The sequence below is a fragment of the Ochotona curzoniae genome, unplaced genomic scaffold, assembly GCF_017591425.1.
Source record: "Ochotona curzoniae isolate NIBS_2020 unplaced genomic scaffold, NIBS_Ocur_1.0 contig_883, whole genome shotgun sequence".
NCBI classification, from domain to species: domain Eukaryota; kingdom Metazoa; phylum Chordata; class Mammalia; order Lagomorpha; family Ochotonidae; genus Ochotona; species Ochotona curzoniae.
The window spans coordinates 6,256,742-6,283,720 of record NW_024466599.1 but is presented as its reverse complement, the minus strand read 5'-3'; the positions used below and the strand labels follow the sequence as shown (position 1 = coordinate 6,283,720).

Genomic DNA, 26,979 nt, shown 5'->3' with positions numbered 1-26,979 from the left:
TTCTTTAAAGTTTTAATGCAGATTACAAGTCTAGACACATCTAAAAGTTTTATTGATTTCTAAGTTTTATACCTAACTAAAATATCATTGATAGTTTTTCACCCAAAAATAGCCTCAGATGGCCAAATGCTGGGATTGTTGGATAGTTATACCCACTCCTTCAGAAGGGGGTGGCAGGGTGTTTCACATTATGCATTAGTTGAAACTTGGGCTTTTATATTCATTTTTTAATGCTTTTTTTCCTTAGTCAGATTGTTCCATGTTTCTGCCTGAAATAGAAGGATATAAGTGACTTTAGTTATGGTTTAAAATATCAGCAATTTTAATCTTTGCTCCTTTCTGTTAATAAATTTTTATGAGGTGATGATATTTTTCATGAATGCAGAGTGGAATTATGAAATATAAATGAAAAATTAGCATAGAGTGTGCAGTTCTCCACAAAATTAGTATACTAACAACTGAAAGTCGCCTTTTCAGTTTGACGTGTACTTTCCCTCTTGTTATCGCCTTGTTTGGATCCCTAGGAGTTTCTCTTTTACCCTTTGGATTCCTACAGTCCCACAGGCTCCTTCTCTGTCCTGTTCAGCTCTCGTTATGTCTCCCGAGTGTATTTAGGCTAAGCAAATGAGTTACATGTTTGGACCTCCAAGATTTAGATTGTGTTTTGCCATTTGGGCCATCAAAATAATTTCTTGGGGCCTTTTTTGTTTTTTCTTTTTTTAAAGATTCATTTTATTTATCTGAAGAGCAGAAGTTACTGGCCGTAGGGGAGGGGTTGAGATTGAAGTCCTTACTGCTGGTTCCCTCCTCCGATCCCCTGTGAGGCTGGATCCAGGCCGGCTCAGAGCCAGGAGCTTCTGGTGTCCCACGTGGGCTGCAGGGTCCCTCATGGCTGCTGCTCCCCCAGTGCGTCAGAAAGAGTTGGATGGGAGGTGGTGTCCAGGCCGCAGTGGCCCCAGAGCCTTGCTTGTTCATCTCCAAAGTGAGAATATCTTGTTCTGCCTTCCTCAGAGTTACTCAGGGATGTGAGTGCCACAAGATTTTAGGGACTCTGTTTCCTTCCCTGGCAGGTTCATTGAGGGACTGGAAACCCAGTTACTTTCTCTAGAGTTTTCTTTTTCCCTGCACCTGTTATGCTATATGCATTTTTCCTATTTTAATTATAAGCCTAATGCATACTCATTGCAAAGGTCTGGAAAATTCAGAAAGCGTAAAGAGAAATCCAGATCCTACTTTATCCCCCCCCCTCGTTTTTAGAGGAAATTGAGTTTTGGGGCCGAGTCCCTTCGGGATAAGGATAATTTCTTCTTTGTTGTTGGATTTTCTATTCTTCATAGGCAGTGACTGAGTGGGAACTTAGTGTAGGCACATTTCTTAGAATCAAAAGCCTGATGAATTTTTATCTATTATTTGAAGACAGAAAAGTAGCAGAAATAATTGTTTCATATTTTTAGTTGATGCTTTTCTGTTGGAAATGTGCTGGGATCGGTGGTGCTGCTGTGGCAGGGCTGGGACGCTGTGCAGTGCTGGATAGAGGGCTTTAGGGTTTTGGCCTTTATCTAGAAAGAAGAATATGGTAAAGCTTAAGGCTTCTTTTTTGAATGCTTAAAAATGATACAAACTCTAAACTCTTTCTACCATTTATTTTTTGACAGGATGGTTTAAATTCCTTGGTCCTTGATTTGGATTTTCCTGCTTTGAGGAAAAACAAGAACATAGATAATTTCTTAAATAGATGTAAGTATGTTTAAACATCATATTTGGTCATATAACTGCTTTCAACAGATTTGTTAATATATCACAGTTCATAAGCTTATCAATTTAGTTAATTTACTAAAATCATTAACTTATTAAATTCATTTTATTTACAATTTGATCTTTTCAGTGATCACAAAGATTATTTTAAAAAATATTTACTTGTTTTTATTTCTTTAAGAGGCAGTCTGGCACAGGTGAGAGATCCATCTTCCATGCACTGGTTCAGTCTATAAATGCGTAACAGTTGAGGCTGGGTCAGGCCAGAGTCCAGGTCTGCCACATGGATGGAAAGCACTCGGGTGTTTGAGCCATCGTCTGGTGTGGCCTGGAATGCGCATCAGCAGGAAGCTGGACAAGAAGCACAGGGTTGGGAGTGGAGCCAGCTGCTCCCACAGGTGCTGTGGGCCTCCTCAGCAGCAGCCTAACCACCTGGACCCTGTGCTTGCCTCGGCCACCTGACTTTTTAAAGATAAACGTTTTTTTATTTTTGTTATATATATTATAATATACATTATATATAAAATGGATAAAGTTTAAAATTTTGTATAAAGTATTACTATTTAGCTATCTCAGTAGGTTATTTATAGTAGAAACAAGAAACACTTGAAATAGAAACAGAATTCAAATCCTTTCATTTACATTACCTAGAAGGCTTAGGTAAGATGTATGTTTTTATAAATGTGGAAATTTTAGTCTAGTTAATGAATAATGTTGCAGCAATTATTTCTGTATATACTGTGTGTTTAAAGTTGAATTTGAAGAAGTTTTAATAGTGATTCATGTGTCCTTTGTGTCAGCACAGTAAGCTGTTTAATTTGGAATTACCAGGCACTGGGGTAATTCTCCAAATCACACAGTTTTGTCTAGTTACAAGATAAGTAACAGTATATGCTTATGATTTTTCAAAGAGGTAGGCTGTAGGTTGTCAACATTAATTACTATGAACTTGCAAACAGTGTAGTGGCAACTCTGCTGTGATACGGAAGGCCCGGTATTGACTGGGACATCCTTTTGGCTGTCACCTAGCTTGCCCAGCAGCAGAGTTAGAAATAGAATTGCTGTAATTATTGTTCTCTTTTAAAAATCTAGTGTATTTTATTTGAAAGACAAAGTTACAGAGAGAGAGAGAGAGGGAGAGAGGGAGAGAGAGAGAGAGAGAGATAGAGAGAGAGAGAGAGAGGTAGAGATAGATGTTCTATCTACTGGTTCACTGTCTGAGTGGCCACAACGGTTAGAGTTGGGCCGGTCAGGAGCCAGGAGCATCCCCTGGGTCTCCCACGTGGAGGTAGGGATCCAAGGATTTAGGCCATCCTCTGCTACTTTCCCAGCCACACCAGCAGTAACTGGCCAGCTGGTACCGGTATGGAATGCTGGGTACCACAGGTAAAGGCTTAAGCTGCTATGCCATGGCCCTGGGCCCAGCTTTCACACATACACATTCACACACAGCTCCCATTCACTGATTTACTACCCACATGTCTAGGATGGCTAGGGCTGTGTCAGTCTAAAGTTAGTTCAAGTCCTCTGTGGCAGGGACATGATGACTTGAGCCGTAGTCTGCGCTTATGGTCTCTGTTGTGGTGAGCATTAAGAAGAAGCTGGAATTTAGACTTGGATCCAGGCCTTCCCAAGGGGACTGTGGCCATCTTAACATGACTGAGTCAGACACCTGCTCTGTACTGCTTTTCTTTGGTGCAGTGTCACTGTGTATGACTCAATGAACTGTAGATTTTGGCACTTTAATACTAGATTATTGCAAATTTTAACTTTTTAAGCAGAAGCCTTAGAAAATACATTTAGCTGAAAACAGAATGCAATTTTTTTTTTCAACTAAAACTTTATTTACGAATGTGATTATGTTAAAATAGTAGGGTGGTCTTTTTTTTTTTTTTAAATTATAGATGAGAAAATCGTGGAAAAAATCAGAGGCCTGCAGATGAAGGCAGAAGACTATGATGTCGTAAAAGTTATTGGAAGAGGCGCTTTCGGTGAAGTCCAGTTGGTAAGAAAGTGTTTGTTTTATCTTATTATTCTTTTTGGCTTCATGGTTTGTGGAGCATTATGTGTAGCAAATGAATAGATCTGATTTCCTTGCCCAGCCATGCCAAAGATTGAGTCATTCCTTCTCTGAGCATCTCAGCATCACTATTTACAGTTATTTTGTAAATGCCAGGTCCCTTCCAGCTCGGGAGCACAGAATAATGTCACCCTGTTTTCAGATGTGGTCTTCTGAGTAGTATACAGAAGTCTGCTGTTTTTATTTAGAATATGAAGATTAATTAATTACTTTAAAGAAGTGACATTTATTTGGATATATGAAAAATCTAGCAAAGAAATTTAAGTAACTGGAAATAAATTTACAATTTATCTTTGCAAGCCAAATTGGTACCATTTGGAAATATTATAAGTATTGATGATAATATTACATCGTATTATTAAATGAAGAGCTGTAATTGTAGTTCTGTTTTCATTGCTTAAGTATTTGAGACTCTTCTATTTTTGTCTTTAGAGTTGACTCAGAGTCCAAGTCTGTTGTTCACCTAGCAGTGTCTCACTTTTTTTTTTTAAGACTTATTTATTTTTATTGGAAAGGCAGATTTATAGAGGAGAAACAGAGAAAAATTTTCCATCCGTTGGTTCACTCCCCAAGTGACTGCAACGGCCGGAGCTGAGCAAATCTGAAGCCAGGAGCAAGTAGCTTCTTCTGCGTCTCCCATGAGCGTGCAGGATCCCAAAACTTTTGGCTGTCCTCCACTGCTTTCCCAGGACACAAGCAGGGAGCTGGATGGGAAGTGAAGCTGCCGGGATATGAACTGGCACCCATGTGGGATTTTGGGTGAAGGCAAGACCAGGACTTTTGCCACTAGGTCTCTGCGCCAGGCTTTGTCTTATTCCTTTTGATGGAGCAATGAGAAAAACTGTGATGATTGCAAACCAGGAAGGATTTCTCTAAGAGAAACGTATGACAGACTAATTTCTTTTGTTTCTTTGATTTCTTTAATTTGTTTGAAAGATGTAGAGACAGAAAGAAATGGAGACAGAGGGACACTTCTGCTACTGCTTGTTCATTTCCCAGATGCCTGCAACAGCTGAGGCTGGTCAGTGTGTATCCAGGAGCCCAGGACCCAGTCCTGCTGCCACTTATGTGGCAGGGATCCGGGTAGTTGGACCATCACCACCGTATCCCAGGGTATACATGAGCAAGAAGCTGGGATTGGAAGCAGAACAGGGCTCCAAGCCAGGCACTCTGGTACGGTGTGTGAGTATCCCGAGGGATGAGCTTAGCTGGCATGAAGACATTGGTATTTCTCTGAAGTTCATCGGACTTGTAGCTGAGGGTACTTGCGTAGGTGTGCTATGTGTATTCGGAGCTGTCTTATGTGCTTAAGACTGGTGCAGGGAAATATCAGTATGGATAGCCAGCTTTATAATTAACTATTGCTGTATTCTTAGGAGAGAACTTGTTTTCAAAGATATATTTATTTTTATTAGAAAGGTGGGTATACAGAGAGGAGGAGAGACAGAGAGGAAGATCTTCCATCCGATGTTTCACTCCCCAAGTGAGCGCAACGGCCAATGCTATGCCGATCCGAAGCCAGGAGCCTCTTCCGGGTCTCCCACGTGGGTGCAGGGTCCCAAGGCTTTGGGCTGTCCTCAGCTGCTTTCCCAGGCCACAAGTAGAGAGCTGGATGGGAAGCAGGGCCACCGGAATTAGAATCAGTACCTATATGGGATCCTGGCGCTTTCAAGGCAAGGACCTTAACCACTATGCTATGGCGTCAGGCCCAGGAGAAAACCTTAACGGCAGATTTCAGGGTCCTTTCTCTTATTAGACATTTAATAGTGACTTGTAAGGGGGGAGAAGTGGTAAATTGCAGTATTTGCCAATGGGTTACACTTAGAAGAGTAATCAAGATGATTTTAGATGGTGAACCATCAGGAAAGGCTGTTGGCTGTATGGGAGAAGTGAAATTTAACTAGGATAAGGTAGTGGAATTTGAAGAGCGCAAGAACAGATTGCATAACAGTAATGTATGAACTGAGCAGTTTCCCCTCAGGCGAGGTCGTTAGTGACAAGGCTGCCTAAAACAGTACAGTCGTTTGGGCCATTTTAATGTAATTCCTAACATGGCAGAGATAAATATTCTTTATTTTGATATGATTCAGCCATTCTTGGAATATTTTACTCATTCTTGATGTCTCGGTGCCCTGTTTTTTCTTATTCTCTTTAAGCAGTTAAAAAACAAAAACCAAGCAAACAAAAAAATCAAAACTAATGTTTACCTTATTTGAAAGGTAGAGAGATAAAGAGATCTCCCATCTGCTGGTTCACTAAATCTTGCAATGTTTAGGAACTGGGACCTGAAACCCAGTTTCCTGTGTGGATAACAGCAACCCAGTTCCTGGAAATACCTCCCGGTGCCTCCATATTGCACATCCACAGGAAACCAGAAGTAAGAGCAAAGCTAGGACTTGAACCAGGCACTCGGATATGGAATATGGGTGTCCTAAGCGCCACCTTAATCACTTTACCAAATACCCACTGCTCTTCTTATTTCTAAGACTCAAGTTTTAGGACAATATTAGATTAAAAGCAAAATAAAGAGGAAGGTACGGTGATGACAGAGGTGCCCCATGCATACCTTGTCCCCACACATGCTTACACACTTCTGGTATCAGCATCTTAATCAAAATCGAACTTTATTTTTTTAGATTTATTTTTATTTGAAGGGCAGAGTTACAGAGACAAGGTGGGAGAGAGAATCTTCCATTTGCTAGTTTATTTCCCAAATGACCACAGCTGGAGCTGTGCTGATCCAAAGCCGAGAGCCTGGAGTCTCTTCCAGGTCTTCCATGTGGATGCAGAGGCCAAGCACCTGATCCATCCTTGACTTTCCCAGATTGTAAGCAGGGAGATGGATCAGAAGTGGAGCAACTGGGATTTGAACTAGTGTCCAATAGGGGATGCTGGTTCAGGAGGATAAAGCTAGGCTAAGACACCATGGTGTCTGCTCCAGATTTGGTACAGTTTTGAAAATTAATGAAACTACATTGGCATGTCATAATTACTCAAAACCATGGGTTTCTTTAGGATTTGCTCCTGCTGTTGTATGTTCTATAACTCATCACTGTACTGTCATACATGCTGTCGGCCTTGCCAGAAAAGTCTTCTGTGATCCACTTGCTCATGCCCTAGTCTGGGTTTTCCTGTTTCCTTGTGTGCCTTGTGAATTGTGTTGATTAGACCCTTACATCGAATACTACAGACCCACTGGAAATGAGAATCTCCCTCTTCCTGAGGTTTGCTGAGTTTGTGTGTTTGTTCTCATGTGTTTTCTGATCATGCACCTCTGTTTGAGTATTCCAGTTGACTTTATTTTTTCTTTGCATTTGGAGTTGGTTCTGAATGTTCTTTGACTGGATCTTGGACGTTCTTGATAAATTTTCAGTATCTTCTAATTATCTTCTGCCAGTGCAGTTGGTATCTAGGGAGGGACACAGATTCCTACTGCTTTCTACTCAGAATCCTCTCTCCCTCCTTCAGGTTTTTGCTTTTGTTTTGATTAAATTATTTGAGATACGGAGCTCTCATTCATTGATTCACTCCTTTAGATGTCCACAACAGCTTGGGCTGGATCAGGGCCAAGGCCAGAGCCAGGGTAAAACGGGGGGCTGGGGCTGAGAACTTAATTCAGCTCTTACAGGTGGGTGCCAAGAACCTGGTCACTTGAGCCATCACCTGCCACCTTCTAGGGGATGAATTAGGAAGAAGTTGGAGTTGGGAATAGAGCTGGGACTTGAAGCAGACACTTCAGTATGAGATGCGGGCGTCTTACCTTGCTGCATGACTGTATCCTGCCCTTCACTTTCGAGGGTTTTTAATTATTTCACTATCTTTTCTTTTGGTTTGCATTATTTCAGAGGAAAAATTCTTAACTTTGTGTCTGTGTAGGAAGATGTTTTAAATGTTTTCCACTCTTTGGCTTCTTTGAGGATATTTTTTAAGTGTAATTTTTGGTATTGAGTAGTGTTAGCCTCAGATGTTTTGTTATTTATCTTGGTTTTTCAGCCCTAACTTTGCTCATCTGTGCTTTGGTGCCTGATGCTGACTTGGGCATTTTCAGTCAAAGTGTTATTTCAGATATTTCTTGCATGGTTTCTCTTTTTTTCTTTTTTTTATACTTCAATTATACATCCATATGGTGCACCTTTTATAGTTTTTTGTTAGGCCTTGTTTTCTGTTAGGATTTTTTTCAGTTTTTCTGCTTGCTTTTTATTTTCAGGGTTAACTGTTAATATATTATGAAACTCAGAGATTCTTTCCTCAGTTAACAAGGGCAACAGTCTGCCAATAAGCCCATCAAAGACATTCTTTCTGTTTTAATGGTTTTAGTCTCCAGCATTTCTTCTTCATGGTTGCATAGGGTTTCTGTCCCTCTGCTTCCATGACTGCTCTGCCCTCACTTTCTGCTTTAACATCTCTTGGAGTCCCTAAAATTCCCCATCTGATAATTCTGGCGTTCCTGCCATGTCTGGATCTGATTCTTACTATTTCTTAAAATTGTGTCTTTTTACTGTTCAGTGTGTCTGGAGAACTAAGTTCATCTTACTAAATGTGATGTATTTGGCACAAGAGACTCCTCTTGAGAGACCCCTGCTAATGATGAGGGATGCGTGCAGTATCCTCGGGTTAGGTGGCAGCCTTCCAGGGAGCTTTGCCTCTGGACTGTGGGTCTCAGAAGTTTTCCATAGCTGCATGCCAACATCCATACCCCCATACCCTGCCTTCCCTCTGGCCATGGCACACAGGCTGGAGTTCTTGTCTCCCTTCCCTCATTCCCCACAAGCTCTTGCTAGGCTGTCTTCCTAAGGATGCACCTTGTTGAGAACACACTGTGTTGGTACATTTCAAAATGGACTTTCTCCTCTTCCCTGCTGGAAGCATGGGGAGATTTTCTTCACCATTCGCTCTAGAGAACCTGGTTGACCCTGGATGTGAAACTCACCCAAGTGCGGGGTTCCCCTGGAGCTGAATCTCCCTCTGGCTCTTCATTCTTAGATTGACCCAGCATAGCTTGCCGTATTACACGCCTGCAGTTCAAGTCTTCTGCCACAGCTTGGCTCCTGTGGTGGCTTAGAGTCTACAGTGTCTGATCCTGGAAACTGCCTGGGTCCTTGCCTGTCATTCGCGTCCATAAAGAGATGTTGGCTTTGCAAGGTGTTCAGTTTTCGGTTTGTTGTAAGGTGGAGTAGTGAGTTCCGAAATTACAATCAGAATCACAAACTTTAAGGCCAAGTACAGAGTGTGCTCATGGGATGCAGTGCTCCCTGGGGATTTGGAATGGAGTGATCTGAGCTATGGAAGATGTGAGAGATTTGTTTGAAATAGGTATCTGGGAAGGACTGCCTCTAGAAGTGATGGATTTTGTTCTCATTCGGTTGAGTTTTTTTGTTTTGTTTTGTTTTTGTTTATGGAAATGATGATGCTTCAACTTTTAGAATTTTAATGCTACAGTGGGCGAGAACAGGATGTTAGATTATGAGACAATTGAGTTAGAAATACCCTGTAATATAGGGAAAGTTTAAAGGAGTTTCTGAATTGGTAGATGATGGCAACCACAATGTAAATCCCTGTGCATTCCAATTTCTAGAATAGCTATAACTTGCGTTTTGTGAAGATCACTGTTGAGGATTAGTAAATCAATGAATGTTACCTATTACTGTTACTGCCTGTTTGATACAGATAGATTCATGCTGCATATATTTGTTCAAATAAATTATTACTGCTTACTTAAAATTCAGTGTAGTTATGAAGGATATACTAGAATTTAGAGTTGAGTTTTTTAAGAAATTCTGGCAGGCTTAACCTTGGTCTTTGCTGTTTTGTGTTAACTTGATCATTACAAACCAAGATATTGAAGAAGAAAAGGGGATTGCACAGATGTGAAGGGCCCTTATTTTTGTTGTTACTTTTTCTATCCTCAAATTTGTTTTGGCCTCACAATATGAAGAAACAAATGAAAAATAATTTAACATTCCATTAGTCTGATGACTTGACACAAACTAATTTAGCATATCTGTTTTGGCTTTAATGTTTGTTGTGTATTTTAAGCAGTGACCCTTCAAAAGAAGGAGGTTATAAAGGAGCAGTCCAGGTGATTCTTCTGTCCAGGTGGTTCAGCTTGTTTTAAAAGCTGATTCGTATAATGGCAGCTAAATTTGTATCATGGATATGTAGAGACTGTTCTTTGTCTTGCACATCTTTTGAACATGTGTTTCTAGTAATTTAAAGAAAGTTTTATAATAGTGCAAACTTGTCATATGAAATGCTTTTTTTCCTGGTCAAGTTAAGAATACATTATCACAGAGAGCTCATCAGTGTGTTTCCACGGTTAAAATTCTCATAGAATTATTAGCTCTGATATGACCCAGCAAGTATGGCACAGTATGTGACACCATTAGGTTTAGCATCAGATTATGTACATCGAGTCTTCCTCTGTTACTAACTAGCTGTGGCTTCAGCAGAGTGATTTGCAGTTTTTTACCTGTGAAATGAAGATAATATACTATTCTGTGTCATTGAATCACTGTGAGAATTAAATGTGACAGTGTATATAAAGTATGTAGGACATAGTACTGTTCATTAGATGTTAGCAGGAAGTCAGATGGCTTTATTCATTCTCCATTGGAAACATTTAGTCAGGGCCTGTTAGGCTTATGGAACAGCACTAGTCCCTAAGAAACACTCACTGGCCTCCGTGTTTACAAAAGTGGTGGACTTGTAGAAGAGAGAAATTAAATAAGTAGGATTACTATTTCAGTTGTTAATAAATACTATGAAAGAGGATGTTGGTTGCGAGAGAGGGTGATGCCTAATCCATTCCGGGGAGGGCAGGGGATGCTACTGAGGAGAGAGATGGAGGGAAGGCCTGTGGGAGTGTGCCCACGCAGTGGGTAGGGTGGGAGAGAGATGGAGGGAAGGCCTGTGGGAGTGTGCCCACGCAGTGGGTGGGACGGGAGAGAGATGGAGGGAAGGCCTGTGGGAGTGTGCCCACGCAGTGGGTGGGACGGGAGAGAGATGGAGGGAAGGCCTGTGGGAGTGTGCCCCACGCAGTGGGTAGGGTGGGAGAGAGATGGAGGGAAGGCCTGTGGGAGTGTGCCCCATGCAGTGGGTAGGGTGGGAGAGAGATGGAGGGAAGGCCTGTGGGAGTGTGCCCCACGCAGTGGGTAGGGTGGGAGAGAGATGGAGGGAAGGCCTGTGGGCGTGTGCCCCACGCAGTGCGTGGGGCAAGAGAGAATTTCATGTCATGATGGTCTGTAATGTGGATGATTTCATCTAAGATCGATACTCTTATTAGATTCTGCCCTTTTTGGATCTTTTATCACAAAAGATGGCAAAAATGGAATTCAGAATGATTTACTGTGTAAGAATATGAACTTGTTGAGTTACAATCAGTCTTTTGACCTCTGTCAGCTTTTTCATGTTAAAAGTAAGGACAGTAACATGAATAATAGATCATTACTCAGAGATTGTTATCTGTGTTAAATGAGTTAATATGTAGGAAATATCTAGACTAGCATCTGGCACATGGTGAATGCACAAGAAATTGTGGACTCAAGTAATTAAGTCCTCTTGAAAACCAGTTAAGCTTCTTTTGTTTTACTTTTGTTAAGATTTATTTTGTTTTGGTTTGAAAGGCATAATCACTCAGAAGGGATGGAGAGAGAGAGAGAGAGAGAGAGAGAGAGAACACGATATTCCATCCACTGGTTCACTCCCCAAGTGGCCACAATGGCTGGAACTGAGCCAATCTGAAGCCAGGCTTTTCTTGATTTTCTTCTGGGTCTCTCACACAGGTACAGGGTGCCAAGGCTTTGAGCCATCCTCTAGTGTTTTCCTAGGCTGCTTTGAGGGAACTAGATGGGAAGTGAAACAGCTAGGATAAGATGAGTGCTCATATGGGATATCATCTGTTGCAAGGCAAGTATGTAACCACTAGGCTATCATGCTGGGCCTGTTACAGACCTCTTTAAAAAATTTTTTATTGTTTTAATTTTATTTTTGATGATTTTTACATAGTTGATGAGGGTGCAAAGGGGAAATGGCTAGAGGAAGGTGGATGAGACCATAATTCCACATTTTTTTTTTCTTCCTGTGTCTGGGGAAAGCGGGGATATAAGGGGAGAAGCCGCACCCAGCCTCCCAACCATCCCTGGGTCCCTGATGTGGGGCATGCTCTGAGGGTCCTGCTCAAGTGGTTTTGATAGTTCAGCAGTTCTGAATTGCTGCCAATCTCGTCACTCCAAGCACAATGAAATCTCTCCAGGATGCACTAATTGATATAGTTCATCTGAGAGTCTCCGTTTGCTCAGATATTCAGTGCCAACACTTGGCTGGGGTAGTTGATTGATTTGTTCTGCCCTCCGTCCTTTGTTGTGGTACCGGGTGTCCTCTGGAGGCTCCAATGTACTACCATATTCTCCATGTGCACCTGGATATGCTGTCCACTGATCTAAGCCACTGAGGAGGCCGAGCTCTGACACATGCACTCCATGATTAGGCCGTGGAACCCACACTTCTCTCCATGGTTGGGGTTCTGAGTCCAGCAGTTCAGTTGGGGGATCCACAAAGAAGCTTCGTCTCAGGTGGTCCTAGATTTGATTCTTGTGTGTGCTTGCCAATTCAGGTCCAGCATAGACTGTTGTCCCAATCAGCTTATGCACAGGCTGATGGTTCCAATTGCTGGGTCAATTCTGCTTCCAGCTCTGTCTTCTACACAAACCCATGGGTGTTGCAGCCCAACCCGATCCTGCCCACCACACACTCAACCCTCACGCAAACCAGTGGGAGCTGCAGCCTAGTTGGAGTGACCCATGATAATCCCCTCCAGGTGTGCCCCCTGCCCTGGTTCCTTGTGCTTGCCAGTGTGTACAGCAGATTGGTCTAGTCTGACCCACATCCTATTTAGCTCTCATCCATGTCACTGGGCATTGAAGCCTAGTTCAACCTAACCAGCACCACTATCCAGCCCACCACCTGTTGGTAGGTGTTACTCTCTGTCTAGCCATGCTTGCCCCAGTCCTGGTTCTTATGCTCACCAGTCTGAGTGGCAACCCAAGAGGGAGGTGCCCACTGTTTCTGTACTAGGCTCACTCCCATTCCGATCTTGCACTGTTTAGGTGTTTCTGTAGTTTAACTTAACAGAATTTATATCCAATGCCAGCATCTGCCAGCTGATGCTGTGGCAAAGCCTAACCAGCCACACATACTCTGGTTTATGCATGTACCGGTAGAAACAGTCACCCCAGCCTGGCTTTTTCCCGACCAGCTCACATGACGTCCACAGGTGTTATATCCCTGCCCAACCCGGTCTGTACTTGTTGGGTCCTGTAGCTCAGTCTGGCATGACCAGCCTCACCTTGGCATTTGCTAGTAGGTGCTATAATCTGGCCAGGCTCAGCCCACTTGCAATTCTAGCTCACTCTGGTGGGGGTTAAAGCCTACCTCAGCCCAGCCGGCTCCCAGTCATGGCCCTCATGTGAACTGGCTTGTGTTGCAGCCCTGCCTGGCCTGACCCATGCTCCATTTTGGTGCTTGGATTCTCCAGCAGGTGATATGAACTGGCCCAGCCTAGTTTGCCCCCAACCTGTGCTTAATATATGCTAGTAGGTACCATTGACTTGCCTGGTCTGGGCTGCTCCCTGTCTTGGTTCTTGTGCTCACTTGCAGGGCAGTGTCCCAACAGAGGAGCTCCCCAATCTCCTACCACTCTCAATGCCAGATCTCAGTTCACCTCTTGTCCTAGCAGGAACAGTGGCCTTTCTGACCAGCCTTCACCCATACTGGTTTTTCCTGTTGGATGTTAGAGCCCAGCCATCCCTGTCCACACCCAGGCACAAATCACACATGGCTCGATGGGGCAGAGACCTAGCCCAGTCTGGCACACCCCAGACCCAGTTCATGCTTGGTGCTGAGTGACACTGCAGCCATGTCCTGACCAGATTGCATTCCCCACTCTAACCCTTGCACTCATCAATAGGAACCACAACCCAGTTAGGGCATCCCCTTTGCTTCCCTGTCTTGGCTTCTGCTGTTGGATGCTGTAGCCTGGCATAAACTGACCTGGCCCTGCTCAATCTGCTCCCATCTCTGGTCATGCAGACTGGTAGGTGTGACAGCCTTGCCCGGCATGACCTGTGTTCTAGCCTGATTCCTGCATTTGTTTGTGAGCTAAAGTTTGCTCAGCCCTTCCCAGTCTGTCCCCCTCCAAAACCAACCTACATATTAGGTAACAGTTGGAGCTACCTTGTCCAGCATGCCCAATCCCCATGCCTGGACCACGTGCTCACTAGCAGGAACTGTGACCCACTAGGGGAGTTTCCCAAGTTTCCCCACTTGGTCTACTCTGAGACTCAGATCTTTCGCATGCCAGTGGGTGCTAGGCTCTTATTCAGCATAGCCTGCCCCTTCATCTTGTCCTTGTATGAGTTGGTAAATGTTGGAGCCTGGCTTGCCCCACTCCCTGTTTTAGGATGCACATGCGGATGCTGCATCAAGTTCCATGGTCACACCTAGGTCAGCCCATCACCACCCCAACTCTTGAGCTAACCAGTGGGACTTGTATTTTTTCACAGGGTTTGGCCCACATATCCCTCACAGGATCTACCTCCAAACCTGGTTCTCTTGCGTGCTAGTTAGTATCATGGCCCTGCCTGATGTGACCCATCCCTTGTTCCCACATTCAGTCAGATACTAGAATCTCTCTGTTAGACCCCCAGCCCTAGCTTTTGTGTGGACTGGCGTGTGGCGGTCAGCAATGTTTCATGCTAACAAACAACTTAGAACCTCTGTATGGGATGGTGCATCAGTCTGACCCATATAGATCTTCCAGACTCCCTCCAAACCACCAGGTCTCAGTCCCTTAGCTTACCTATAAGTACAGTGACCCTCTCATTGGGTGTCCCTCAGGATTCATTTCTCACCTACACATATAATGTCCTTTATCATGGATGTCCCTGGGCAGTAATTCCACACCCTCAAGACCCCAGAGCTTGCCGCTGGACAGTCAGAGCACCAACAGCACTGGGATTCTCCTGCTGGCTGCCCGCACACCCATAACCCTCTCACCATCTAGCAGGGATGGATGGGGAGCTAGAATCCCCAACAGGAAGCCTGTTCCGGCATGGATTCCCCCAGCCATAACCACATGGCTGGGAGATCCAGACACCTGAGCCTCTCCCCAGTCTTTTTTTTTTTAATCGCAAAGTCAGATATACAGAGAGGAAGAGAGACAGAGAGGAAGATCTTCTGTCCATTGATTCACTCCCCAAGTGACTACAACAGCCAGAGCTGAGCTGATCCAGAGCCAGGGTCCAGGAGCTTCTTCTGGGTCTCCCACGCAGGTTCAGGGTTTCAAGGCTTTGGGTTTGACTTGACTGCTTTCCCAGGGTACAAACAGGGAGCTGGATGGGAAGTGGAGCTGCTGAGATTAGAGCCGGGCCCCTTGAATTTAAGTTTGAATTTAAGTTTATTTTAACTTTCAGATGTGTTCTGAGGGAGCTTGAAAGATTCATGGAAATTACATATCAGACTACGTGTGGATTTTGAGTTTTGTTCACCAGAAATAAATACCTCCTTTAATTTTATTTTCGATGAACTTTTTAAAGTACCGAATAACCAGTTTATTGATATCTTCTCCTGGTGTTTGGGTAGTTAAAACCACTGTGATTATTGCAAAACTAGTTTCAAATTGTTGTCAATGTTTATTTATGGTCTTTTCCTATTTTTATTTTAGGAATGTTGAAAGCCTTCCCCTATTGAGTTAAGAAAATTGCATCAGGATAATAGTTTTAGCCCTGTGGTGGAAATTCCCTTGTCAGCTGTCGGAATGCTGGGTCTGAGCCTTTGTTTGGCTCCAGCTCCGGAAGCCAGCTTCCCTTGAAGGCAGGCATTGGTGGGCAGCGGGGAAAGAGCTGCTGCGGCAGTCAAGTCCTGCCACGTGCAGAGGAAACCAGCATTGACTTCCAGGGTCCTGGGTATCAGCTGCAGTCCAGTGGCAGGGCTGCAGCTTGAGAAGTAAGCTAAGAGATGGATGCTTGCTGTCTTTCTCTCAGATAGGTAAAAATCCTTAGAGGAAAGAAAGTTTGAAACATGTTATTTATTCACCTTGCAATTAAGAATTCCTTTGTGTATACTGTAGTAAATATGTTAAAAGAATAATAATAGAAATTAGGCCATGACAGTACTTAAATTCCCTGAAGCTGTATTACTTAGCTATGTCTATTTTTACTTTTAGATACAGCTTTCCAATTTTTATGTTTCTAAAAGATAGGTGCAATATGTATGTTCTTCAATATATCTGTATTAAGGAATAATGTTTTAAAAATTATTTACTTGAAAACAGCATATGTAGGGAGAAGGGCAGACAGAAGCAGAGACAGAGAGAGTGAGAGAACTTTCGTGTGCTGGTGGCTACAACAGCCAGAGCTGGACTGTTCAAGCCGAGGGCCAGGAGGTACTTCTGTGTCTCCCCTTTGGTGCAGGAGCGCGAGCACTTGGACGTCGTCTTCTGCTTTTCCTTGTATTAGCAAGAAATGAGGTCAGAAGTAGAACATCCAGGAGCAACCATGTGGGATGCTTCCACTGCTGGTGGCTGCTGTGCATGCTACACCATGGCACCAGCACCTGGAACCATATTATGTGTTTAATTCATACATTTGTGTGTGTTTTAAATGTAACAGAAAACAGTTGGACACACTTTTATAGCAATTGCAACATGCCAGGCAGAGTTGGACGTAGTTTGTGTGAGGAATGATTTCCACAACAGTTCTTCTATGTGCGTATGCGGCTGTTATGTTCATTTTACAGATGAAGGAATTCAGTTTATGTAGTAGATGAGACAAATAATTGTCTGCAGTTTGTATCGCTGTCAGGTAATTGAGATCATCTCTGAATCGAGACAGAAGTTTTGAGTCTGTTTTCTCTGCTGTGTGCTCACACTTGGTGTCAACAAACGTCGACTTTATATGTATTCTTAGTGAGTGTATACTATTCCACTCTCACAGCTACCAGCATTTAGTTCTCCCCCTTTCCCTGCTTCATTGGCTCTTTCTTAGTTTCCTTGGTTCACTCTTGACCTGAACACTACTGTTTCTAGTGGCTTGACTTTCGGCTCTTTCATTTTCATGGTTCCCAAAATGAAACCATGTATTCCTAAACCTTTTTTTTTTTTAAAGATTTATTTTGTTTGTTTATTTAAAAGGCATAGTTAACAGTGAGAGATATTCAAAGAGAGAGAGAGAGAGAGACAAAAAAATTCTTAATATGCTGGCTTACTCTCCAGATGGTTCTACCAGCTGAGTTGGGCCAGGCCAAAGCGAGGAGCTGCATCCCAATTCTTGTCCCAAGTGGGTGGCCTTGCTGCAGCACTTGGACCATCTTCTGCTTCCCTTCTGGGTGTGTTAGCAGGGCAGTAGACAAGGGTAGTGTAGCTCACACTCAAACTGGCACTCATGTGATGTTGGCATCACAGGTCACAATGCTGACTCCTGTTTCTGAGACTTTAACACAATCTGTGTGACAGCAAGGCCCAGATTAATAGTTGCTGCTCATCACTCTGCACCTCTCCAGTCCTTATATGTAGTGGTTTGCCATTCTAAAAGTTGTGTTTTATTTATTTATATTTATTTATTTGAGAGGTAGTAGGAAAGAGGACATGCTCCTGCAGATGCTTCCATGTACCGGATCACACTCTGTGTGGCGGCAGGAAGCCTGCTACGGAGACCATCACTGCTGCCTCCCAGTGTCTGCCCTGATGGGAATCACACCCCATCTCACAGAGAGGAGGCCTGGGTTTCTTGACCATTAGGCTGAACATCTGCTCCCACAATGGTTTATATCTATTCAGATGTATCATGGGCATCTAAAACTTGTGAAATTAGAATGTTTGTTTTTTTCTCTAACTTTGATCTTCCTTTGTAAATCTATTCCTTCTCTTTCTTCATCTTCATAAATGGCTCCAGTATCAACCCAGTTACTCAAGCCAGAAATAGGAGTCATCATCGACTCCCCTTTACCTCATTCCTCACATTTAATTTCTTACTAAGTCTTGCTTGTTTTTTTAATCTGTTCCTGGCATTTTTTCTCCCCAGTGTTCACTGCCATCACCTTGATCTGATGCCCTCTCACATTTCCATACTCAGCATATATGGAAATTTACTTTGTGTCCATTTTCTTCTACTAACAATGTTTCATCATTGTTACCATTGACTTTAAGTGTGAAGTGCTGATGAGGAAAGCATCAAGGATGCACTTATTCAATCTTGTGTAGCTGTATGCTACCCTGACTCAGTTAGACTGCTGATGGGTCCCCTGCTTCCAGTTGATGTCATAACCTTACAGTCTCGTGGACCACTCTGCCTGGGGTGTAACATAAACTACCGGGAATTTTTGTAGCGTAGGTGCTTTGTTTTTGTCCATTTCTTTATTCCCCCATCTCCACATAGAATTTAGAATGAGAATGACTGATGTCAGCTACTACCAAATTGCTCTTCTAACCCGAGTTAAGCATCTCTGTACATTTAGTGGATATCTTGTTTGCTAACAGAAGTGTGAGATCTTTTCCTGCCTTCATGTCATCAAATTTCTTTTCAACCTTTATCTTCCAGTTTAGTATTCATTCCAGGTAGGTTGTTCACTTCAGAATATGCCTTTCCCATTTTTTTCCAGTCACATAATGTCATTGTTTCTAAGGGGTCATTTTAAGAGAATGCCCCTGATTTTTTTTTATTCTTTTTACCTTTTATTTCATCTTTTAATTATGATTATTTTATTTCACTGATATTCTTATGCCTGTGTTACGGCTTATATTATACTTCTTGGTTCACTCCTTTTATGTTGTGAACTTTTTGAGACTAGAAACTATGTCTTCCAAGTACTTTTGGCATCAGGAATTTATAACTGTTTGTCTACAGTATTATCTTCTTTAGTCAAGTACATAATTTAGGATACATGTTTTTAGAACAACATGGAGAAAACAAGAAACTTTGTTTAGCTGTTGGATCAGTTCAGCCGTGGAAGCTGGTGGCCGTCATGTGTGTTTGTGTCTGCTTTGCTTGCTGAGCTAATTTGACTGGCCAGTGTTGCTGGCTCCTAGGCATCCTCTAGCTTGCTTTTATTTAATTTTATCTAATCAATATACTTATTTTTAAAGTTTCATGTATTTGAAAGTCACAGTTACAGAGAGAAAAGGAGAGAGAGAGAGAGAGCGAGCTTGCATCAACTGAGTTTACTCCCCAGATGGCTGCAGGGGCCACTGCTGGGCCAAGCCAAAGCCAGGATCCAGGAACTTCTTCCAGGTCTCCCAAGCGGGTGCAGGGTCCCAAGGCTTTGGGTTGTCGACTGCTCTCCCAGGCCACAAGCAGGGAGCTGGATGGGAAGCAGGGCTTCCGGGATTAGAACTGGTGCCCATGTGGGATCCCAGCGCATGTGAGAACTTTAACCACTATGCTGTGGCGCTGGGCCCCAAAGCAAATCTTTTAAGATTGGCCCTTCATGCTCGCTGCCCCTCAGACCCCCTTTATGTGTAATCAGTTTGATGGTACCTTTGTACCAAACTGCTCCTAAAGTTTAAACTGAGAAATATGACAATATTTTCTGTAACAAATGGAAATACCAGAGTAGGATAGAATTAGTATCCTTTTGGTGCTGGCAGATTGGTGACAGGAGGTTCATAACCAAATAAACTAAGAAATATTTGTCTTTGGTGGAGTTCGCCAGTTGTGCCACATTTGCTACAATTCAGTGAGATTCTTATGAAGTCACTGAAATTTAGAGAGAGAAAGTTTGCCATATAGTTCGTAAGTAATTAGAACCTGGTTCAGATATGTTGACACTGAAGTCTGTGCCTTTAAATGTTTTTCTGTGTGTTGTGATAATGAGTAGCTACTGTGTCTGACTGTTGCAGTGTCTGCTCATCTGCAATGATTACTGAAAAGGAGCTGGAGAAAAATGGGAGTCTGTAGAGCTGCTGGAGGGAGATTAGTGTGTATCAGAAAGACATTCTGAAAGGAACATAATTGGAATCCTGTTGTGTAAAGTAACAGTGTTGTATTTTTATAAAGATTTATTTTATTCTTATTTAAAGGGTAGCGTTAAAAAGAAGCTGGACAGATCTTCTGTTCGCTGGTTCATTCTCCAAATGGCTATAATGGCCAGAGCTGAGCCAATCTGAAGCCTGGGTCAGATTGGCCAATCAGATCCTCTGGGTCTCCAACGTGTGTGTAGAGTCCTGAGTACTTGAGCTATCCTCTGCTGCTTTCCCAGACCATAAGCAGGGAGCTGGATGGGAAGTGGGGCAGCCAGGATGCAAACTGATGCCCATATGGGATGCCAGTGTTGTAGACAAAAGGCTTAGCCAAATACTATACCACTGCACCAGGCCCTGCAGTGAGTGAGTGAGTGAGTGAGTGAGTGAGACAGAGAGACGTGATAGCCACTGTTTAACACAGATGACTGCAGTAGTCAGAGCTGGGCCAGGCTGAACCAAGGATCCTGATCCTGCTTGTCGGGTGGGCGGCAGGACCCCAGGCACTTGCTGTCTTCTGCTGCTTCCCAGGCATATGATCAGGGAGCTGGATCAGCTGGATCAGAAGAACCATGATTGTGGGGTTGCAGGTACTGACTACCCTCTACACCACAGTACCAACTACTGCTAATGAATTTTCAAAGTATGGTATATGAATAAATTTCTGAAATGTTGGCTCTATAGATTAAACTGTGCCAAGCTAATGCTTTCTGCCTTTTGAGTTATGAGCTCAATATTGTCTTATCAAAAACAGTTTAAATAATTCAGGCGTTGGGATCAGTGCAATGACTCAGCTGCCTATTTGTCTGCCTGCAAGTGCTAGCATCCCATATGATCTCCAGTTTTGTGTCCTGGCAGCTCCACTTCCCATCCAGCTCCCTGCTTGTGGCCTGGGAAAGCAGTGGAGGATGGCCGAAAGCCTTGGGACGCTGCACCCACGTGGGACACCTGGAAGAAGCTCCTGGCCCCTGACATCAGATCAGCTCAGCTCTGGCAGTTGGTGGTCATTTGGAGAGTGACCCAGTGAATGAAAGATGTTTCTCTGTCTCCTCCTCTCTGTAAATCTGATTTGCAACAAAAATTAATAAATAGGGCCCGGTGGCACAAGTGGTTAAGGTCCTCGCCTTGCACGCCCGGGATCCCATGTGGGCGCCGGTTCTAATCCCAGCAGCCCCTCTTCCCATCCAGCTCCCTGCTTGTGGCCTGGGATAGCAGTCGGGGATGGCCAAAAGCTTTGGGACCCTGTACCCGTGTGGGAGAATCGGAAGAGTCTCCTGGCTTCGGATCGGCATAGCATCGGCCGTTGCGCTCACTTAGGGAGTGAATCATCGGACGGAAGATCTTCCTCTCTGTCTCTCCTCTCTATATATCCGTCTTTCCAATAAAAAAATAATAAAAATAAATCTTTTTAAAAAATAAAAAAAATTAATAAATAAATTTTTTAAAAAGAGAAAAATATAGAGCAACTAGCCAAAATGTTCATTCCTTTTTCAGTTTGTAGGTATTATATACAAATATGATTCTGTTGAATCTCTTTAATTGAGCAGTTTAGCATTGTGCCCGCCACTGCACAGCCTCACAAATGGCATTGTGTGTTGTGTTCCTGAAGAAGCTTGTGACGCAAACACAGACTCAGCTGGCAGTGCTGCGGAAGCATGGCTGAGGGTGGTGATGAGGCGCAGGAGGCAGTGCTGTGTCATCCAAACTGAAGTCAGTCAACGTTTTTTCTGTACTCTGGAATCATCTTGTGACTATATTGTGTAACTTTCTGTTTATTTGAATGAATAGCATTTTCCTTCTAGGATTGTTTGTTTTTCACTTAGTTATCGCATGTAAACGTTGCTGGCTTAAATATTTAAATACTGAATTTTTCTACCAGATAGCTTCTAGCATCTGTGTTTAGCTGTGCCTTATAGCAGGATTCTTTTTTTAAATATAAGATTTATTTTATTTTTATTGCAAAGTCAGATATACAGAGGAGAGATAGAGAGGAAGATCTTCTGTCCGTTAATTCACTCCCCAAGTGACCACAAAGGCCGGTGCTGTGCTGATCTGAGCCAGGATCCAGGAACTTCTTCATGTCTCCCACACGGATGCAGGGTCACAAGGCCTTAGGCCATCTTCGACTGCTTTCCCAGGGTACAAACAGGGAGCTGGATGGGAAGTAAGGCGGCCGGGATTAGAACTGGCGCTCATATGGGATCCCAGTGCATTCAAGGCGAGGACTTTAGCTGGTAGGCCACTGCGCCGGGCCCTATAGCAGGATTCTTAAATTATTCTTGTAACTGTGCAGTCAGCCATTTTAAAAAAAAGTTGCATGAATTAATGAGCTCCCAGGGTTGTGTGAATTGTCTTCCCAAGTGAAGTTAGAAAATGTTCCAAGTTGATTTTTTCCTAAGTAGAGATTCAAAGGTGACAAAAATGTATTAGGAGAGATTTCAATACCTTAGAGTTTCTTTTTCAATTATATTGTTAACTTTTTTTTTTAAGATTTATTTATTTTTATTACAAAGTCAGATATACAGAGAGGAGGAGAGACAGAGAGGAAGATCTTCCGTCCAATGATTCACTCCCCAAGTGACTGCAACAGCTGGTACTGTGCCGATCCAAATCCGGGTACCAGGAACTTCTTTCCAGGTCTCCTACATGGGTGCAGGGTCCCAAAGCCTTGGGCCATCCTCGACTGCTTTCCCAGGCCACAAGCAGGGAGCTCAATGGGAAGTGGAGCAGCTGGAACATGAACCAGTGCCCATATGGGATCCTGGTGCATTCAAGGCGAGGACGTTAGCCACTACACCACACCGCCAGGCCCTATATTGTTAACTTTTTAAAAACTAACTGACGGGCCCGGCGCGGTGGCGCAAGTGGTTAAGTCCTCGCCTTGCACGCCCGGGATCCCATATGGGCGCCGGTTCTAATCCCGGCAGCCCCGCTTCCCTTCCAGCTCCCTGCTTGTGGCCTGGGAAAGCAGTTGAGGACGGCCCAAAGCTTTGGGAACCTGCACCCGCGTGGGAGACCCGGAAGAGGCTCCTGGCTTCGGATCGGCATAGTATCGGCCCGTTGCGCTCACTTGGGGAGTGAATCATCGGACGGAAGATCTTCCTCTCTGTCTCTCCTCTCTGTATATCCGCCTTTTCAATGAAAAAATAATAAAAATAAATCTTAAAAAAAAAAAAAAAACTAACTGACATGCCTGACCATTGGGATGATCTACTAATTCACCGCAAAGTAAAAATGTATCTCTTGTGGAATGGGTTTCTAGTTTTAAGCATAGGATCACTTATCCCCTAAGTGCCCACTCCACAATTCTGGCTTCATATGACATTCCAGTGCCGCGGTGATACTAAACATCAGGGAGCTCTTGAAGCTCAGTGATGTGTCGAAGCTACATCAGCTGTGACTTTGCTTGTCATTTACTTGTTTCCTTGCATTTAGGATTCCTTTTGTATAGTTACTATGTATCAAAATCCCTCAGATCTCAAAACATTTAAAAATAAGTGATGCAACGTATTAACAATAATTTCTATAATATTTTAAATTTGGTTAAGTAGTTAATCTTAAAACTTAATTTAAACTTAAACTGATTTTTTTTTTAATACCTGTTATATAAAAGATGGAAATGCTGGTCGACCTGATTTGATTGTCATACATTGAATATACATGAAGAATTATCAATACATAATTTGAAATAAAAGAAATGTTTAAAAACCTCAGCTGAAATTTGTGTTTGTTATATCAGTTTTGCTTCCTGAGTTTTGAGAGTCATTTGTTAAAGTTGTATGTATATTTAAAATTTTTATACCTTCCTTATGAATTATCCTTCTATATAAATCACCTTCCATGTGTATTGCAATACTCTTTCAATTTGTTGACACATTGCTATGTCAGGTCTCTTTTCTTTGCCATTAGTGTAATGTATCTTTTTCCATCTTTTTATTTTCAGCCTAATCTGATCTGATTTTGGTCCTTAATCAGCTTTGGTGATTTGTGTGTATTAATTGTAATGCTTAGTCCAATTATACATGTTTTAAATGAGTAAAATAGTCTTGCAGCCCATTAACTCTCTGTTCATTTCATTTTGACACCTTAATCTTTTTTTAAGATTATTTTAATATTTATTGGAAAAAGGCAGATTTACAGAGAGGAGGAGAGACAGAGGAAGATCTTCCATCTGCTGATTCATTCTCTCTTCTTGGTCTCCCACATGGGTGTGGAGTCCCAAGCTTTTGGGCCTTCCTCCCCTGCTTTCCCAGGCCACAATCAGGGAGCTGGATGGGAAGTGGGGCTGCCGGGACACGAACCAGTGCTCATATGGAATCCCAGCACATGCAAGCTGGGGACTTTAGTACAATTACTTGCAGTCTGTCTTCATTCTCTGTTAAGTCTTCTTATAAATTCTTCATTTCAATAATATACTCACCAGCATCTCCAATTTTTTTCCATGGTTTCTAGTCTTAGTTGATTCTTTCTTTAGTTGATTCATTAAGATTATATTTTTCTTTAAAAAAAAGATTGTATTTTTCTTTAGTTCTTTGAGTGTGTTTATAGGAGCTATTTTTATGTATTTGTTAGCCACCTGCAACATCTTTTAACGTCAGTATCTGTCAAAAAAATTTTTTTCTGGGCTGTGAGTTGTGTTTTCCCTGGTGCCTGTGTAAGTAATGTTTAAGTTACGCACTGAATCTTGTGATGTACAATAGAGACCCTGGGTTTTGTCATTTTTCTTTGAAGTGTGTGGATTTTGATTTTAATACATTTTCAGTTATTGTCACCTTTTATATGTATATGTACACACACACACTTTCAAACTGTAAATGTACAGAAAGATCGGTTTTTCCCAAGTCCTTTCTACCTTGGCAGAAATCTGCCTTCCAACTGTACTCCCTCGATCTTGCAGGGCTTGGTTGTAGACTCTGCATGGCAATGCTGGAGCAGCAGACTTTGCTTTACAGCAGAGGGTTTTGTTCTAAAATGATTCTGCTAGATGCCTGGGAAATTATTGAAACCTCTCCTGCTTTGGGTGACTGGAAGCATAATGCCCTTCTAGCACTGGTTTCCCTCTAATGTTTCTTCAACACCATTGCAGTTGTCTCTTAAAGAAAGCTGGGGTCCTTTCTCTTGATAGCACAGCTTTAACTGAGTGTTCGTGGATGACTTGTAGGACTTCTGCCACAGCTCCTTACTTTGTAGTTTGCTACCCAGCATGATCCAACTGCCTTGTTTATTTCAGTTCTGATCTTGGTCTCTCAGCTGGACTCTGTACTTTGCTTAGGCACTCCCTTGTTCTGTGCTGGTTGGAATATTGATTTCAAGCAGAGTTTATGAACAATTATAGAGTTAATTTAGTCAGTTTCTGTTTTCCAAAGTCTTTTTTCTTTATTTTGAATTTTGTGATGTAATTCCATATGGTCTGTGATTTCCCCACTGCCCCCTGCACCAGATTCCCACCCCCAACTGATTTTCCCCATGTTGTGATAATAGCATAGTCCCTCATAAGGAGTAGTAAGTCCTTCAGTCTGTGATCTAAGTGTGCTAAGGAGTAGTAAGTCCTTCAGTCTGTGATCTAAGTGTGCCCGAACATTGCTGGTACAGATGTCAGTCCAGCATCCCATTGTCTAGGTATATAACACATAAGACTAAAGAATCAAAGAGCTGGTTCTTTGATAAAGTCAATAAGATAGACTCCCCACTAGCCCAACTCATCGAAAAAAGGAGGGAGAAGATACACATCAGTAGCATCAGAGATGAGAAAGAAAGAAAACAACAGATACCTCGGACATATAGAGAATTATTAGGAACTGTTGTTAAAAATTACAAGCAACTTTATGTGAACAGATCAGAAGACCTAGAAGAGACGGATAGATTTTTGGACACATACAATCCACCAAAATTGAACCAAGAAGCAATTAACAGTCTGTATAGACCTTTAACATGGACTGAGATTGAATTGATAATTAAAGCCCTCCCAACCAAGAAAAGTCCTGGACCAGATGGCTTCACTGCTGAATTCTACCAAGCGTTCCAAGAGGAACTTACCCCAGTTCTTCACAAGATTTTCCAAATAATAGAAAGGGAGGCATCCTTCCAAACTCTTTCTATGAAGCCAGTATCACCTTAATACCAAAGCCAGATAGAGATATGACAGAAAAAGAGCACTACAGGCTGATATCCTTGACGAACATAGACATAAGAATCCTCAACAAAATCCTAGCCAGCAGGATCCAACAGCACATCAGGTAGATGATTCGCCGGGACCAGGTGGGATTCATCCCAGGCATGCAGGGATGGTTCACATCCGCAAATCGATAAATGTGATACACGACATCAACAAATTGAGAAGTAAAAATCATATTGCAGAGAAGGCATTTGACAAAAACCCAACACCATTTCATGCTGAAAGCCTTAAGCAAGATAAGCATAGAAGGAACATTCCATAACACAATCAAGTATTTTAATATTGTGCTACTTATATGCAAAGCCCCCAAACTGTGGTGTCACGTGTTTTGTGTTTTGGATGATTATTTGCGTTTGGATGGCTAGCTGTTCTGAGTGGTATGTATTTGTATTTAGTGTGCATGTTAAGACTTTTCTATTGATGATTTGTTCATGTTTCAGTTCAACACATGAAATTTCTCACCTGGCTAGTGGGGGGGAAGACACTTTCCCTATCAAAGAGGAGCAGCATTTTCATGATTCCTATGAGATTTTACTGCATTTTGTAGAGAATTTGATGTGTAAGGTATGATTCTCCCTTTTTCCTCTGGGGCGGACATGGGCATTCTTTTATCACTGGTGCCAGATGTGGGTAATATTTTGAAAGGATAACTGAAATATTTGTTGAATCTAAAAACTGCAAATTCATGGTATTGTCCAGTTTCAAAGGGAAGATATTTTGTGGATATTAACTCATTCATCAGGTGTTTGGTGATTGTTTTATTGCTCTGTACTTAGCACCAGGGATAGATTGGAGAACAAACCAGGTTAGAATATTGCCTAGTTTTGCTAACTTCACATTCCCAAATAGGAAACAGGCAGTAAATACATAAAACAACATTAAATGGAGTGAAGCAAAAATGAAGAATAAATAATAGGACCAAGAACATGTTGGCAGTTCAGTAGCTTGGTCAGAGGGGGC

The 26,979-nt window shown here is 42.6% G+C and overlaps 1 protein-coding gene across 1 annotated transcript in view; it reads left to right on the top strand.

Moving 5' to 3' along the window:
- The window catches only part of ROCK2 (Rho associated coiled-coil containing protein kinase 2), a 146,624-nt gene that overhangs the window by 50,425 nt on the left and 69,220 nt on the right, over nucleotides 1–26,979 (top strand). The window contains exons 2-3 of the mRNA XM_040992831.1: nucleotides 1,656–1,737; nucleotides 3,660–3,760. Coding sequence (XP_040848765.1) covers nucleotides 1,656–1,737; nucleotides 3,660–3,760 — 183 coding nt within the window. The remainder of the gene's footprint in view (nucleotides 1–1,655; nucleotides 1,738–3,659; nucleotides 3,761–26,979) is intronic.